The 18,043-nt window shown below is 33.6% G+C and overlaps 1 protein-coding gene across 12 annotated transcripts in view; it reads right to left on the bottom strand.

The window, feature by feature from the left end:
* The window catches only part of EHBP1 (EH domain binding protein 1), a 422,624-nt gene that overhangs the window by 96,592 nt on the left and 307,989 nt on the right, over positions 1-18,043 (bottom strand). For all 12 annotated transcript variants that reach the window (XM_033124978.1, XM_033124981.1, XM_033124988.1 and 9 more), the window contains 2 exons: positions 3,833-4,011; positions 3,175-3,223 (listed from right to left, as the gene is read on the bottom strand). In XM_033124978.1, the coding sequence (XP_032980869.1) occupies positions 3,175-3,223; positions 3,833-4,011 (228 nt within the window). The remainder of the gene's footprint in view (positions 1-3,174; positions 3,224-3,832; positions 4,012-18,043) is intronic.

Below are 18,043 nucleotides of genomic sequence, written 5' to 3' on the forward strand. Positions count from 1 at the left end.
TCTTTGTAACAACCTAGATGTAGGCTCATAACTCAAAGCTTTTCTTAAAAGAAATGTGAGGAAATCATATTACAATTCAGAAGCAATCAGTCTTTTGCACTTAACATGTTAAAAAGTGCATTTCTACCTTTGAATTTAATCCTTGTCTTGTATCCTTTCTGTAGTTGAATAAATGTTGTGGAATAAGTTAGAAAGAAAATGAAAAATAAATTGCAATATTAAAACCTCTTCAATTTTCACAGCACTGTATTTCATAATATAGGGACCTCAAAATATTTACTTGAGAGAATGGCTCAGTTGGTGTGCATGTTTAGGCCTGTTTGTTATTTTACATCTTTTAGGAAAATTAAAGTCATTTTCCTCTTCTTGTGTCTTGACAACTTGATTGACAGACATCAATTGCAGACCATCAGGAAAAGCACCACAGGCAGTATTCTAAACATTTCCCAATTATCTAAAACACTGACATATTGGCTAAGATCAGATGTCACAGGTAAATACCTTTTTTATTCAGCACTTTTTACAGACCTGGGAAAATGATTCGCTTCCTTGTGGGGAATCTCCTGCTGGTGTTCTGCTTCATGTATCAATTCATTTTATGCACACTAATTACACTAAAAAAACATTTAAAAACAAACCAGGTTTCTTGTAAGTGAGGTCAAGACTTTATAAAGGAATTTTCCCATAGGTTAACCTCTTCTGCTATGGTCAATCACCTACTGTGTTTTTAGTTGTTAGTATGTGGAGAAAAAAAGAGGTCTTTCAAAGAACATTATCTTATTCCTTCCTAGATGTTAATTGGTAAGGGGGAGTCACCCTCCAGTTATGTTCTGCATCTGCATGGAACTTAAGACATAGGCATTGTTTCTCGTGCTGCTTTAAGTCCAATCAAGGGCAGATGGGGTTATCAGGAAGAACTGTGTGAAGCCGGAAATAAATCTGCAGGTAGCAACTGATACTCAAGGTAGATACCAGGTAAGAAGTTGCAAAGTGATGAAAAGAGAAAACTATATAAAAACAATTATTAATTGAATTGTTCAAAGAACAGGATCATCTAAATTAAAATCCTTCAAAAAATCCATGATTATCTGACCTGGACGATTTTAAGAAAAAAGTTTAATACAGTAGGATATTCTCCTCTATCTCTATGTAGTAATATGTAAATTCAAGGTATGCTCATTATTAAATTCCTGAAAAAATAATGTAAAGAAGTGTAACTTGTGCCTTAAGCAAGTTCCCCATACTCTTTAAAAATATATAGCTCGGTAAAATAAAAAATGTTTTCTTTTTAAAATTGCAAACAGTAACTTGAAAGTTTCACTTTACAAAAATGATTTATTTTATAATGTTTTTATCTACATTTAAATTAGCTTAGCATTTTATTCAAATGCAAAAAATACAGATAAAAAACTTTCATATCTAAAGGTATAATTTAATTGATGAAAAAACAAAGCATTTCACTTAGATAGACACAACTTCTCCAAAATTATACAAGAACTAATTCAAAAGAATGACTTATTTTGTAGCATGCTCACCATAAAGGTGATTTCTATAAAGAAAATTATACTGAGTTTTTTAAGATTACCTTTTTTGGTGGCATGTTTCAATAAAAAAATTGACAATTTTAAAATGTACGCCCGTAGTGAGCATCATGCACATCCAAATAAATAAAACTTTTTTAATGGCAATACAAATTTTTGGTTTTAAAGATCAATAAAAGTAAAAAATTATTTTCATATACATTCTCACCCATTAATTGAACGTCTTCTATCAAGCTTTCCTTTTTATCACTGGTGGTTTTACTTTAGCTAATTAAGGTAGATTAAATTATCTAATAGATTTAAATATCTAATTTAAAATAGATTAAAACTTTAGACCAGATGTTATTTAGACCAGATGTTACTAATCACTTTGTCCCATGAATCCTTTTGGCACTGAACTCCTCAGAATAATGTTTTACATGTATAAAATACACAGAATTACAAAAGAAAAAAATTGTACTGAAAAATGAAACTGAAAAAATTAGCAAAACTCAATTTGAGAAGTAATAACATATGTTCTTTTTACGAATACTGTAAATTTGGAGAATTATGAATACTGTAAAATTAACTGCAGTATATTTGAAGAAGTGATGAGTTTAAAAGGTTATTTCTAGATATTTACAACTATAAAGCAATATGATTATTTCTGAGATTCTAAAGGTGACAAAGTCTCAGGTATGGTTCATACTATAGTGGTTTATTGCCTAAATTCCTAATTGAAGGAAATGATAATTTCAGTTAACGATTTAAGAAAATAAAATATATTTTTACCCTAGCCATGTTCAAGGACCCTCTGAACTCTGTCCACAGCTCCCAGGATAAGAACTCTTTTTCTACCATAATATATGTCATTTAACTTTTCAGGTGAATGATTCAATTCAGTGCAAAAACAACAACAACAACAAAAAACCATTAATTGAGTACCTACTGTGTGTTGAGTTAGGTGCTTCCCTCCTTTTTCATGCCATGGTGCACATAGAAAATTGTAATACTATACTGCACACTGGGGTAAATAGTTAAGTCAGCTTGTTGCCAGTCAGCTGGCCCTTGGGGCTCTAGCAATGTAGCCGTTTGCACTGTTACCTTGAAGGCTGAATGGATCAATAGTCCCCACACACCAACTGGGAAGCTCTGACCTCAGTACATTAATTAATTAATTATGTGGAGAAAACTGTACAGTTTATCAGAAAATGAAAAATAATGAAAAAAGGAACAAATGTTCCTATTTTTTTTGCTTCTAGGAACATACTCATTCTTTCTTGGCTTTAGGCTCTTGCCCTCATCCCCTCCCAACTGATTTTTCTAAACTCATAATAGTGTATGGCACAACAAACAGCTTTGGGTATCATTAAAAGTAAACCCTGAATAAAAGCTATATGCTTTAACAAATATTTAATTTAATGAAGTTCATACACATAATAAAATCTGATGCCAGTCTGGCAGTTATGATCTTTAAAGGAAGGCCGTGACAAACTAGAATGAACCACGCATCCTATTTTAACTTCAGGAAGCAGACTGCGTTCTGTGAGCTGCAGTTATGACCTCACAAAACAACCTCACTTTCCCCAAATTAATAGAAGCCTGTGGAGAAGCAAAAATTGAAAGTACGTATTTTTTTCTTGGCAATTCTTACCTTTTTGTTATTCTCTTTAATATCTTGAGGATTCAGAGACTTGTAGTCACTGAGGGAGAAAATGGCACAGTAGGTATATACAGTATTTGATAAAACACCTGTTTTTAAAACAAACTGAATCTAAAAATTTGACACTCAATAATACTAAAGAGTAAGTAGCAATTTCACAGCAATTCAATCAACAAAACAAATAGTGTGGAAAATTAAGGAAATGAATAAATAAACACAGTGACTACATGTTTCACTGCCTGAAGCCTTCCATCTGAAAGAGAAGTTAAGGCAGGGGCCCAGAGACTAGCCTTGACAACCAAATCTACTATGAGGTAATCAATCCCTTGTTGTCACTATACAAAGAGCTACAGACTTACTTGTCTCATCTCATTTAACACTAACCCAATTTTCATAATAATTTGAAGTCAGTTCTTTGTATGAGATTAAAGAGAAAAATAATTTTTAACAAAACAGTAAAGACTGTTTTTAGGTATCCAGAAGGAAGAACTTTTCTTTCTGGCATACACTTCTTCTCTTAAAAAGAGGAGGTGTGGGTAATAAAAAGAAATAGAAAGTCGAGTATTTCAGGACATGTGTTAAGAAATTATTTTATTTTTTCAAAAGCTATTATTTACAAAGTATAGAGAATGGAAAATTTTCTACTTACATTAAATCTGGTCTAAAGTGGTGTAATATTGCACAAAAAGATAAGCCATTTCTCCACGATGTAGTAAAATTGGTGATTTTCACTCCCCTGTAGTTTTTTGTAACTTCTTTGCACCATACAAGCAATGACTGACTAGCATTTGGCTTTCGCCCCAGAACAGGACTTGGTATAGGACTTGGCTAGAAAAAATAAAAAAGAGGAAACCATTAAAATAAGCTAATGGAAGATGAAAATTAACATTAATTGATCTTACTAGAGCATTTGGAACTCTTTGATGTCAGTGTAGGTCCTTCAAAACAGTCAATTCAAGACAACTGTAACCTCCAAGAAAGAGACATGAATCTTAAGTTATTATCTTCAGTTTTAGCCTATGGCATTTGCCTGACAAAGATGTAGATATGAAAGATTTTAAACTTATACATAAGAACAGGCCAAGAGCTATATTGATGGAAACATTATATTAAAGTATTTAAACACATTACACCCTAAAAAATTTTCCCCAAATGCAATCAGGTATAAATATAGTTCCTTTTTGACTAAAGAATAATATATTTGGAAGTCTAATTCTAGTACAAGTTGTTAGTAATGGAAAGATCAAAATCATAGTAAGTTTTTTAAATACAGTTATCACATACATTTTAGATAGCACAATGATAATCATAATCAAACACACTTCTTACATAAATTTAATAATGGCGGAACAAATTTAGTTATTACCAACAGGCAGATATGTTGGTAGCAACAGCACACAACAGTATGTAATTTGGATTTGCAGCTTTAGAATATTAGGTCAGTTGTGTGTGTGTGTGTGTGTGTGTGTGTATGTGTGTGTTTTAAATCTTAAGCATATACTTGATCATATAACAACGATGACAACAAAACTAAGACTATGTAATAAAATTTTTATCTTAAAACATTTATTCTTAAAATCATAACATTTCCTTTTACTGAAAAACCACCACATTTTTGTGATGTTAACTTTAGAGGCTGATACAACTGAAAACTTAAAAAGAAAACTACTAAATATTTCTGGACTTCAAATCTTGCTATCAATTAAGAGTGCTGGCTATAGACATTAAATAGAGACCCTCTAAAATAAGGTAAAAGGAGAATAATTATTTACCTTAATATTATTTAAGGTTAACAAGCAAACCATTCTTGCCATACAGCTTACTTAAGAAAGACCAATGATGCCCCCACTTGACAAAAGCATGTTAGTGCTAAACAATTAAATCAACCCCACATAATATGATTTATGCATTCACTGCTCCTCAGAGAAGCTACTAAGAAACACCAAGGATGTAATTTATTTTTTATTAACTATCAGATTAAAAGGTTATGTAAACAACCATGAATACAGCAAAGTGTTTTTCTTTAAATCATCACCTATACAAAGTCAATGCTGAAAAATTCACAGGTTACAAAAGTCAACAAATTTGGATCGAATCTATTTAGAATGAATACGTAGGTAAAAATGGAATTCCCAATATAGTAAAATATTTACCCTAGAATAAATAACAGCTTTCTTAACTATTAATCTAACATCTATAAAAATGAGCTACTAAATACCTTTTCACCTAATGGTGACTTTCCCTGTGACTTTCGAATCCCTCTAGTCACTTAACGTGGAAGTGGAGTGAGAATGGTCTCTAGATGATCTAGGGGATCAATGAACTGGGCACGAATAAATTTTTTTTCTTAAATTTTTCTATTATTTAAATGATTGTCTTTATTGAAATATTTTTCTGATACAGCAATTCCTCTTCTGGGATATACCAAAAAAATCTGAATACACTAATCATAAGAATGTATGAACCTCTATGTTCATTGCAGGATTATTTACAATAGCCAAGACATGGAAACAACCTAAGTGTTCATCATCAACAGGTTAGATAAAAATGTGGTACATACACACACACACACACACACACACACACACACACACAAACACACACAGAGGAATACTACTCAGCCATGAAAAAGATGAAACATTGCCATTTGTGACAGCATGGATGGATCTTGAAAGTATTATGCTAAGTGAAATAAGTCAGATGGAAAAGAACAAAAACTGTATAATGTAAAATAGAAAACAAAAAGTAACAGACGAACTAACAAAACAAACAAAAATAAACTCATAGATAGAAACAACTGAATGGTAGTTACCAGAGGAAAGGGGGTGGAGGGACGGAAAACTGGGTAAAGGGGGTTAAATATATGGTAATGGAAGGAAACTAGACTTTGGGTGGTGAGCATGCAATAGAGTATACAGATATCAAATTACAATGTTGTACACCTGAAATTTATATAATGTTATGAACCAATGTTACCTCAAAAAATTTAATTTTAAAAAACTAAAAAAAAATATTTTCTGTATCAAATTATATTATTAAAGCATTGATTCATTCCAGCATGAGTAGTATATACATGGGCCAGATGATCTGAAACTACCAGTACATTGATTCATTCTGATCATCAGAACATACACAGGTAATGTACAAATGTCATTATCACTATGTTACATTCTACAGTGTCTTTCTGTACTTAAAAGTTAAGGAAAACACAACACATCATTATGATTATTTCTAAGGAGGCTCAATATGAAAAGGCTGGAAGAACTAAACTTTGGATTTACCCTAACGCAAAACCCTTGTACTAAAACATTTTACAGGGATGCTTACTGCACTGCCAAGAAAAAAGAAGTCATACATATTGAAGAAACATTGATGAAATTACAAGCCCAATAAATGGTCATGTTGGTTACAGAGAAAGAAAAAAATTGAAGTATAGCCATTGTTCAATGAATCATCCACTTCAGAAAGTTGACCTTTTATCTAATATTTTGAAGAGGGTCATAAAGAAATAATCAGTTAAATCATTTTGAAACCTTCAGTATATAAATGGATGAAACTGCTTGTTTCTTGCTATTGCCATCTCCTGATTTTGTAGTAAATGTGGCAGGTTGCCACCTTTACTTTCTGTCTCAATTTCCTAGTCTATAAAATGGGGATTGCAATGGTACTTAGAGTGTTGCTGTAGTAACGAGATCTCCCTCTCCCCTCCAGCCCATTATGCTCATTACCACCCTCTCCTTCAATCACTTGGAACCATATTGACCTCTTTGCTATTCCTTCTATACCCCAGACATCGGTCCCACGTTAGTGTCTCTGCACAGATTGTTTCATTTGCCTGGATGCTCTCCTCACAGATATCTGCATGGTTAACTTCAATGCAATCATCTCCATTAGGCCTATTCTGACCACTTTATTTAATAATGCAATCAATCTCCATCACCAAAGTCAGAAGCTCAGCACTCCTGACTCACCTTACTCTGTTTTTTACCACAGTATTTATCATCTTTTTATGGTCCACACATTTTATTTTGGTTATTACCAAAATATGCTTATTACCTGTCCATCCTCACTAAATAAAAGGGTTATGAGGGCAGGGATTTTTGTTTTGTTTATTACCCTATCCCAACTGTCCACAACAATTTCTGGCATATAGTAGGCATGCAGTAAATACTGCTAAATGAATGAATTCATGCAAAACACTTAGCACAATGGATGGCACAAGGTTTTGGAAACTTCAAAGGCCACCAATTTCTTCAAGATACTGAAAAATTTATTTTGCAAACAAGGCTTTAAGAAGATAATCTTGATACTCTATATGCAAAATGGGGTACTTGGAATTCTTGGCAATGTATCTATTTATGGGTTTGGTGAAAAAAGAAGCTCGGAATGACTGTAATTTATTGCTTTCCAAAGAAAGGAAGACACCAAAATCTGGCCATTAAGCATAAAAACAAACATTCAAAAGTTAGAATAACACTTTACAAATTCTTTCTTGTATTTCTGCATTGATCAGATGTACAGAAGGCACCTCTATTTAATATGCTGGGAAAGTAAAGCACGGATATTACAGTTGTCCTTTTTATGCCCTGAGAGAGGAAATTTATAAGAGCCATTCTAATTAAAACTTTATGATTAGAATGATCATTCTGCTCGGCTAGGTGATCCTACCAGTTCTCTCTAAATCAGCCACTATGTGAATGAAACTGCACTGATCACAGTTTGAGAACTACAGTTAAGCGTCAAGCATCATGATTATACAGCCAGTATGAAGTGGTGGCAGTAGAGAAGAAATAGGACTTGAGACCACTGTTTTACTTAATAGTTCTATGTTCCAATATAGATAATTTTAATATATTATTTCCGTTAATATAGCATATTACATATTAAGATAGTAAGGTCACCTAGATATTCTTTCTTTTCATAAATTATATTGGGGGACAGTGTGTTTCTCCAGAGCCCATCAGCTCGAAGTCATTGTCCTTCAATTTAGCTGTGGAGGGCACAGCTCAGCTCCAAGTCCAGTCACAATTTACAATCTTTTAGTTGCAGGGAGCGCAGCCCACCATCCCACGAGAGAATTGAACTGGCACTCTTGTTCAGAGCTCGCTCTTTAACCAACTGAGCCATCCAGTCACCTCTCTGGAAGCTCAGCAGCAGCTCGTTGTCTTCAATCTAGTTGTGGAGGGCACAGCTTACTGGCCCATGTGGGAATCGAACCGGCAACCCTGTCGTTCAGAGCTCGCATTCTAACCAACTGAGCTATTTGGCCGCCCAGGCCACCTAGGTATTCTTGTTAACAATGGCATCATGATCTTTTGTCAGAAAACCTAGTCAAATAACTTGTTACAAAATTTCCTAAATTTTAATAGCTGCAAGAAATTTCAATTCAATTTTTTTCCTGCTCTACCCTTTTAACTAGAGTTGCTTTCTCTTTTGCTGTCTCCCTTTTTCCACTGATACAAGCACATATTCTTCTAGGTATTGCTCTAAATAGTTCTCTCTCCACACTTTGAGCTGATTCACTCCCAGGATTCCAACTTTCACTTCCATGCAGATGATTCCCAAATACACATTTATAGTTCAAACTATCTCAAGTTGACATTTCCCGCTGGCTGTCCTTCCTGCCATATAAAATTCAAACTCAATTTATGTTCAAAACCATAATTATAATCTTTTTTAATAACCTGCTTCATTTTCATTATGTTTGCAAATGATACTGCTATTGTACCAATTGTCTAGACATTTAATCTCAGAATCAGCTTTGAATTCCTTCCCCTTTACTAGCTAATTCATGGGCAATTTTGATCCTACTGTTGGAATGTTTTTGCAATCTAACTTCTTTTGCCAAGGCTATTGCAAAATCTTCCTAATAGGTCTTCCTTCTTCCAAATTTTCCCTTTATCTGAACCACTGTCATAGCTACAATCTTCTAAAAACACAGGTCAAAGACCCTAATGGCTTTCAAGAACATACAAAATGTCAAAATACTTCTGAGAACTGAACAAATCTTTTTCAACGTATCTACTCTCTAGGATGATTCACCATTCTCTTTGAGTTCCAACTTTGCCCCTATTTCTCCTACTTTCAAGCTTTGATTATACAGATTGTCATCCCACTTGGAATATCTTCTGTCCCAAGTACAACTGCTACAATTCCACCCCACCATCAAGATTAAGTTCAGTTGCCATCTCCCACATGAAATCTGTTCCCAACTCCCAGGCAGTCGGCGCGCTTTTCAATGTTCTTTTTTTTTTTCCATTTTATTGGGGAAGGGGAACAGGACTTTATTGGGGAACAGTGTGTACTTCCAGGACTTTTTTTCCAAGTCAAGTTGTTGTCCTTTCAATCTTAGTTGTGGAGGGCGCAGCTCAGCTCCAGGTCCAGTTGCCGTTGCTAGTTGCAGGGGGCGCAGCCCACCATCCCTTGCGGGAGTCGAACTGGCAACCTTGTGGTTGAGAGGATGCGCTCCAATCAACTGAGCCATCTGGGAGCTCAGCGGCAGCTCAGCTCAAGGTGCCCTGTTCAATCTTAGTAGAAGGGGGCGCAGCCCACCATCCCTTGCGGGAGTTAAGTGTCAACCATCATGATTATACAGCCAGTTTCAACCATCATGGGAGTCAAACCAGCAACCTTGTGGTAGAGAGGACGCACTCCAACCAACTGAGCCATCTGGGAGGCAACTCGGCTCAAGGTGCTGTGTTCAACCTTAGTTGCAGGGGGCCAAACCCATCATCCCTTGCGGGATTCGAGGAGCTGAACCGGCAACCTTGTGGTTGAGAGCCCACTGGCCCATGTGGGAATTGAACAAGCAGCCTTCGGAGTTAGGAGCATGGAGCTCCAACCGCCTGAGCCACCGGGCCGGCCCTTCAATGTTCTTTTGACTTTGTGTCTCTCTTACAGTATTTTTACTATAATATGTTCAATTCATCCCTCTACAAAAAAACTTAGAATCTATACCTAGGTGTTCCCACTCCAGAGTCTGTGCTCTTAAACACATACATTTCATGTTTCAAGATAATTAATTCGTATTTAGGACTTTAGCAAACTCTTAGAACTAGGAATTGTCTCAACTTCCTAACTTTTTCAGAGCTTAGATCACTGCTCCATGTATGCAAATTAATTAATTCAAAACAGGCAACTGATCCAAACAATTTAAACCCTAGAATTATAATGTTAATAAAAACCCTTGCCCATTCTGTTGGATTTTAGATTATTGGTTAGAATTGGAACTAGAATTAATTAGGTCCAGAGTGATAAGATATACGTACACAACTACCACTGCCAAAGCTGTAGAACATTTTGGTCTCCCTATTGCTGCTCTTCGGAGCCTTTGCCCAATTATCGTAAATTATTGCAAATGGTTGAGGGAATTTTGGATAAATCTTAACATTTGGTAAGCCCCAAATAATAGTAAAAGTGAGAACAAGATCACTTACATATGTAGCAGCTTTCTTATTTGAGTATTAGACAATCAGGAAGATCACACTGTAATTTTAAAAATATTGGGAAGAACTTCTGCTTACATAAAGTAGGACTACCACCTGAACATAACTTCTAAAAAGCTAAACAAAATATTTTTTAGAAAACCTTTGAAGAAACATCAAACAACTATCCCCAAGCCAAGACCTGAAGAAAGTAGAAAACTAGAGAGTGAACAAAGCTCTCAGTGCTGCTTTTGTAATGGGTGATCTGGAATAGTGAGTTGAGAGGTAGAGCTGCACTTTGGTAGGCTCCCAAAAAGCAATACAAGCCCCTCTACCCTCAAAAGTAGAAAAAATACAACAAAAATGAGAACAAAAAAAATGAGATATAAAATAAGCATACAATAAAAAGGATAAACAAAGTCAAAAGTTGAAAGGGCAAAATCAATTAAACCTCTACTGTGACTGACCAAGATAGACAGAGGGAAGTAAATTCCTAGAGAAGTATACCTAGAAGAAATAGAAAACCTGGATAGTTCTATAACTTTAAAGAAACTCAATTAGTAATTAAAAATTTTTGTATAAACAAAATTCTAATTGACTTCACTGATAATTTCCACCAAACATTCAAGGAAGAAATGTCTTCAACATTATACAAATTCTTCCAGAGAAGAGAAAAATAGGTTTATTCCCCAACTCATTTAATGATCCTAGCAAATCTTGATACAAAAACTCAATAGTATAAGGCAAAATTATAGGAAAACCTGTCCTGCATATAGAGACAAAAGTCTTAATGAAAATATTAACATACTGAATCTGGCAATTTATAAACTGAACAAACTGGATTTATCCCAGGAATGCACATTTGACTTAACATTAGCAAATCTATTCAAGTAACTTGCTATATTAACAGATTATAGAAAAAAATTTTAAAATATGTAGAACAATCACCTAAATCAGTGCTGAAAAGCATTTAGTAAAATTTAAGATCCATTTATATTCTATAAAATAATCTTAGCAAACTACTAGTAATAGACAATTCTTTAACTTGAAAAAAGCCTACAGCAGATACTACAATTGTGAAACATTTAGTTTCCTCTTTGAGATTGAGATTCTATCACCACTTTTATTCAATATTATATTGGAGGTCCTAGCTATTACATTAGGGCCAGAAAAGGATATATGGGTATAAATACTGGAAAAGAAACAAAACTGTAAAACTGCCAATATTTTAAAATGATGTAAGTATGTAGAAAATGCAAAAGAATCTATAATTAAAATTAATAAGAGCATTTAAAGAGGCTGCTGGATACACAACACAATGTACAAAACCAACTGCATTCCTGTACACCAACTAACACAGTCAAAAATTAAAAATTTTAAGACCACTCATAGTAGAGGCTTAAACATATCAAGTACTAAGGAATAAAACTACAAAGAATGTACATGACTGCTATTAAGAAAAAAACAACTATCACATTTTATTGTGAGAAAATAAAAGAACCCTAAAAAGATGGAGACATATACCATATTCATGGATTAGAAGACTGAGTATTGTAAAGATACCAATTTTTCTCCCCCAGGGAAAGGTTTCACCAACAGACCTAAACCCTTTCTTCATGAGGAAATGACCTCAAGTTAAAAACATTTCCATGGAAATATATTGAATTAAGAATAATGTGAAATGTCAGATGTTACCAGGCAACACTATTTATTGTTGAAATGATTCCAGCTTGGTGAACTGCATCTAAACTTGGAAGCCTGTCGATAAACTATAAATGCCTACTGAAAAACAAAGGCCACAGCTTCCCTGTGCACAGTGTGATTCTTGCAGTGAAATGTGTCCCTGGAGGGATCCAATAGTTGTAAGTATGGGCTGTTACAAGCTCCTGTATTTTATAAACCAGTGTGGTCTACACTTACTGGCCTGGTCTTGTATCTTACAACTGAATAGCTCATGGGGACAGGGGGGAGGGCATGGATATGGTGCTGCATTCCTTATGCTGTAATGCTAACATATTGGTTAATTCCTAAGTATTTTATTCTTTTTGATATGATTCTAAATGAAACTGTTTTCTTAACTTCCTTTTTAGATTGGACACTGTTAGCGATAGAAATGCAAGTGATTTTTGTGTTGACTTTGTAGGCTTTGCTGAACTCACTAGCTCCAATAGATTTTTGGTGGATTCTTTAGGGTTTTCTATATATAAGATCATATCACTTGTGCACAGAGAAATCTTAATTCTTTTACTCCAATTTGGATGCCTTTTATTTCTTTTTCTTGCCTAACTGTTCTAGCTAAGACTTCCAATACTATGTTGAATAGAAGTGGCAAGAGTGGGCATCCTTGCTTTGCTCCTGCTTGTAGAGGAAAAGTTTTCAGTCTTTCACTGTTGGGTATAATATTCACCATGGGTTTTTCATATATGGCTTTTAGTATCTTGAGGTAGTTTGTCTATTCCTAATTCGTTGACTGTCTTTTTTTTTTTTTTACCATGAAAGGGTGTTGAATTTTGTCAAATGCTTTTTCTATATCTAGAGATAATCATGTGATTTTTATCCTTCATTGTATTAATGTAGTATCAATCAATTTTCATATGTCAAACCTCCCTGCATTCTAGTAATAAATCCTACTTGGTCATGATGTATATATAATTCCTTTAATATGCTGCTGAATTCAGTTTGCTGGTATGTTGTGGATAATTCACGCATCAGTGTTTACGAGGGACATTGCTTTGTAGTTTCCTTTTCTTGTAGTATGTCTGTCTTTGGCATCAGGGCAATGCTGGCCTTTTAGAATGAATTACAGAGTGTTCCCTCCTCCTCTTCAATTTTTGGGAAAACTCGGAGAATATTTTTTTCTTCTTTAAATGTTTGGTAGAATTCCACAGTGAAGCCATCAGGTCCAGGGCTTTTCTTTGTTGGGACATTTTTGATGATTGGTTTAATGTCCTTATGAACTATAGGTCTGTCCAGGTTTTGTGTTTCTTTATGATTCAGCCTTGGTAGGTTTTGTGTTTCTAGGAATTTTTCCATTTCATCTAGGTTATCCAGTTTTTTGGCATTCAAAGTACTATCTTATGATCTTTTTTATTTCTCTAGAATTGGTAGTAATGTCCACACTTTCCCTTCTGATTTTAGTAATTTAAGTCTTTCTTTTTAAGCACAAGTGTGTCACTGAAGCAAAATGTCCAGCCCAGAGATGAACATGATCTTATTCAGACATACATATACACTTAAATACAATTTAACATGTAATAAAGGAAAAAAATTAACCAACAGAAATTATCCCTGAGAAGGAACACATGATACACTTACTAGATCAATACTTTAAAACAAATGTCTTAAAGATACTCAAAAAAGTAAAAGAAGATGTGAAAGAAGTCAAGAAAATGAAGCATCACAGAACAACGAAATACTATTCAGGAAATGATGTTAGAATAATAATTCAGAATCTTAATTCAGCCAGTCACTGAAATATATTCTAGATAGAGGAAAGCATTAAAACAGTAAATAAAAAATGAAATTATTTTTAAAAGAAGAAAACATATTATATCTTAATTTTTCAGATGAATAGGCCATACTTTCCCATTGCATTGTATTCCTTGTGATTTTTTCCTTCAAAACTGGATATTTGAGTGTAATAATGTGTATATTTGGTCAAATGATTTTCAACAAGGGTGTCAAGTCCATTTAATGGGAATGACCCCTTCTTTAGTTTTTTTTCTTTTTCTTTTTTTAAAATTGTTTAAGCTTGTCTCCATGCCATGGATCAGCCTGAGGTATACACTTAGGGTCTTTACAAGTCTTTGTTGAGCCTGTGCCTTTCTCTGGCCATGCATGGTGATTTTCTCACTTTTGAAAAACAATTTTGCCAGATATAGGATTTTTAATTGACAGTACTTTTCTTTTAGTATTTTGAATACTAGCGGCTCACTGCATTGTGTATTCCAAAGTTACTGATTAGAAACCTGTTAAGAATCTTTTTGAGGATCCCGTGCATATGACAAGTCACTTCTCTCTTGCTGATTTCAAAATTCTTTTTGTCTTTGTCTTTCAACATTTTGCTTAGATTGTGTCTTGGTGTGTATCTCTTTGAGTTCTTCCTATTTGGATAATTGATCTTGGTGTTTATATCTTTCATCAAACTTGGGAAGTTTTCAGCCATTATTTCTTCAAATAATCTCTCTAGAAAGTTATTTTCCCTCCAGAGATTTGGTAAATAATATGTGAACAAAATGGAAATATCAATAAAGAGAAAACCTAAAAAGAAACCAAAAACAAATTCAAGAGATGAAAGTACAATAACTGAAATGAAAAATTCACTAGAGGGATTCAAAGGTAGGTTTGAGCAAGCAAAACAATCAGTGAACTTGAACACAGAACAATTTATATTACAGCATCTAAGGAACAGAAAGGAAGAAGAAAGTGAACAGAGCCTAAGGGAACTGTGGGACACCATCAGGTGGATCAATATATACGTTATGTGAGTCCTGGAAGGAGAAGAGAAAAAGAGACAGAGAGATACAATTACTTATTTAAAATTTACTACTATAGGTATAAATCAAAGACTGGTAGAGTTAGTGAAATTGCAGATCCAATGTTATTACATAGGTAGCAATAGCACAAAGAGCACAGTTGCTGAAAAAAAAAAGCAACAGATAAAATGTATTATACCAGAGCACTGGGACATTCCTCTGCACATCTCTCATGCTCCTACACATCTTCCTGGGTTATCCAAAAATAAGAAGTCCTGACTGCTCTTTATCAGGTCATTCTTCACAGCAAAGCAAGCAGCCTTTAAGCATGAGGTAGTATCTCCTTCTGGGACACAGAGCAGGCTTGTTTAATGATTGCTATAAAAGTAGTGGATTTCCCAAGTGCAATGTTCTTTAGCTGTGATATAAACCCGCTGTGTATGCAGCAACCATACGACCATTCATGTCACCCCTATGGGACTTGGTCGCAAAGGAACTGACATAAATATGCCACTGCTCATGCTGTGAGTAATAAAGTCCTTTGTCTCTGACTCAGGAGTTTTATGTCTTCATCCAGAGATCCACGAAACATTAACAGGCTATTTGATTACCTTACAAATAGAATAAAATCCCACACCTGATGCATTTTTTTATGTCTGTCTGAAAGCTTATTTACTATAACACACAAGCAAATCACACAAAACACGTGTTAATCCTAACAATACAGATTCAATTCATAAAACAGTCATACATTCTCTCAAGTCAGTTAAATAGTAATACAAGAATTATGAAAAATTTGACTGTCTTTAACTTGCAAAGTATTTCTTTAGTGGATTTTCTTGTTTAAGAATTAGATGCAAGACTGTGAATCCTAACATTATATAATTTTGTAATGACTCTTTTGTAAAAGTTTTTTGGGGTCAGTGGATTTCTAAAAGAGTATGTAAGAATTTTTAGAATTACTACAAACAAAAAAACACAAACATTTCAAATTACTAGGGTAAAATATACCAACTATGGTATCTTTAAAATAACAACAGTAGATAGGCAAGTCAGGAGTGTGAGACCACAGAACAAAGAAAAAACAGAAAAAGTTAGAAACTCAAGAGCAAATGACTTTTAAGAGATAGTATTCTCATATTCGAAATTTGAGTTATCTACATATATCCATTTGTTTTACCAGGAAGCTCCAAACCACTCTTTTTCATCAACATCCAAACCATTTGCAATAATACGTAAAGTAGGCAAAACCCTCGCTTATTAGGAGAGTTCCATCCATTTTTATTTTAGTCATTTGTTCTGCTGCACAGTTTTGCCAGAAATATTTTTATTTTCCAGGATGTTCTTGTTGCTTTTCAGTGACACTGCCTGTATCTTATGTAATCTAACAAGTATTGATCCACAGTAAAGAGGAGCTGCTGGTAGATGCATTTTCTAAGGGATATTAACTTAAAATCATGTATATTTTATTCCTGTAATTTTTTATGAAAGTTTTTTTCTATAAAAAATGAAAAGAAGTCCAATTCTCCTGTAAATTTAGTATAACTAAACCATATACAGAATGCTGTGAGGGAGAAGTTATGTTCACAAGTGTATACAGCATAAGAAAAGAACACAGTATTGAGGATAAGAGCATACTGGACATTGGAGTCAGTCAGTTTAAATCCTAACTCTGTCACTTAATGTTTTCTTTCATGATATATTAACAATACTTTAGCTCTTTTTCTAGTCCATGGAAAATTTCCTTACCTATCATGTTTCTTTTTAATGTCAGTCATTTTCATTTTCATTTTTATATAGTCCAACTTGTCAACCTGTCTTTTTCTCTGTGTTATCTTTTGCTTCTAGAAAGTTATTTTCCCTCCAGAGATTTGGTAAATAATATGTTTTCTTCTTTTTCTTTTAAAAATAATTTCATTTTTTATTTACTGTTTTAATGCTTTCCTCTATCTAAAATATATTTCAGTGAATGGCTGAATTAAGGTTCTGAATTATTACTCTAACATCATTTCCTGAATAGTATTTCATTGTTCTGTGATGCTTCCTTTATTACATATTAAATTGTATTTAAGTATATATGTATGTCTGAATAAGATCACGTTCATCTCTGGGCTGGACATTTTGCTTCAGTGACCCACTTTTGCTTTTTAGCAGTACACTGCTATTTTATAATGAACTTTAATATCCTATAGGGATAATCAAACCTCATTAACCATCACCTCTTCCTCTGACTGTTTAAAACACATTATCCTTAAACATTCTGTTTTCTAAATAAATTTTGAATCATTTTAATACCACTCCAAGAAACCATCCTGTTTGCATGTTGATTATGGTTACATAAATTCTAATAATTAGCTAGGTAAAATGGATACCTTCAGAATATTTAATATTAACATTTAAGTAAAATGAGATAAAGTACCAACAGCTCGGCCAGTATGTTATCTTATTCAGTACTTTTTGGGTTTTTTTCTTAAATAATATTAGAAAAGAGTAAAAAATAAAACAAAAATCTAAAATCCATCTAAATGTCATGTATTTATTTTAATATTCAGAGCTAACCTATTTTCCTGTAGCTCTAAATGTTACTGAACATATTTTAATTTAAGTGCTAGATATGTTACCAATATATAAATTAGTAAAATTAAATAGTTTTAGTAACTTACATAGTTCATTTTAATGAAATAATCTAATTATAAGATTCCTCTTCTGGTACATATTTAAAATATGCATATAACCTAAATTTCTGCAATAAAGATCTTATAAAAGAAACACTTTTATACGGTAATACCAATATAAATTTTTAAAAATCCACATATAGACCACATAAAACATAAATAGAAGAGAAATCCTTACCTAGGCATGTTAACCACTGGAAAAGTACCTCCTATTTTCTAGATATTTCCAACAGACACATATTTAATTTATATATTAATAACTCAATAGAATATATAAATAGAATGA

The sequence above is a fragment of the Rhinolophus ferrumequinum genome, chromosome 13, assembly GCF_004115265.2.
Source record: "Rhinolophus ferrumequinum isolate MPI-CBG mRhiFer1 chromosome 13, mRhiFer1_v1.p, whole genome shotgun sequence".
Lineage (NCBI taxonomy): Eukaryota > Metazoa > Chordata > Mammalia > Chiroptera > Rhinolophidae > Rhinolophus > Rhinolophus ferrumequinum.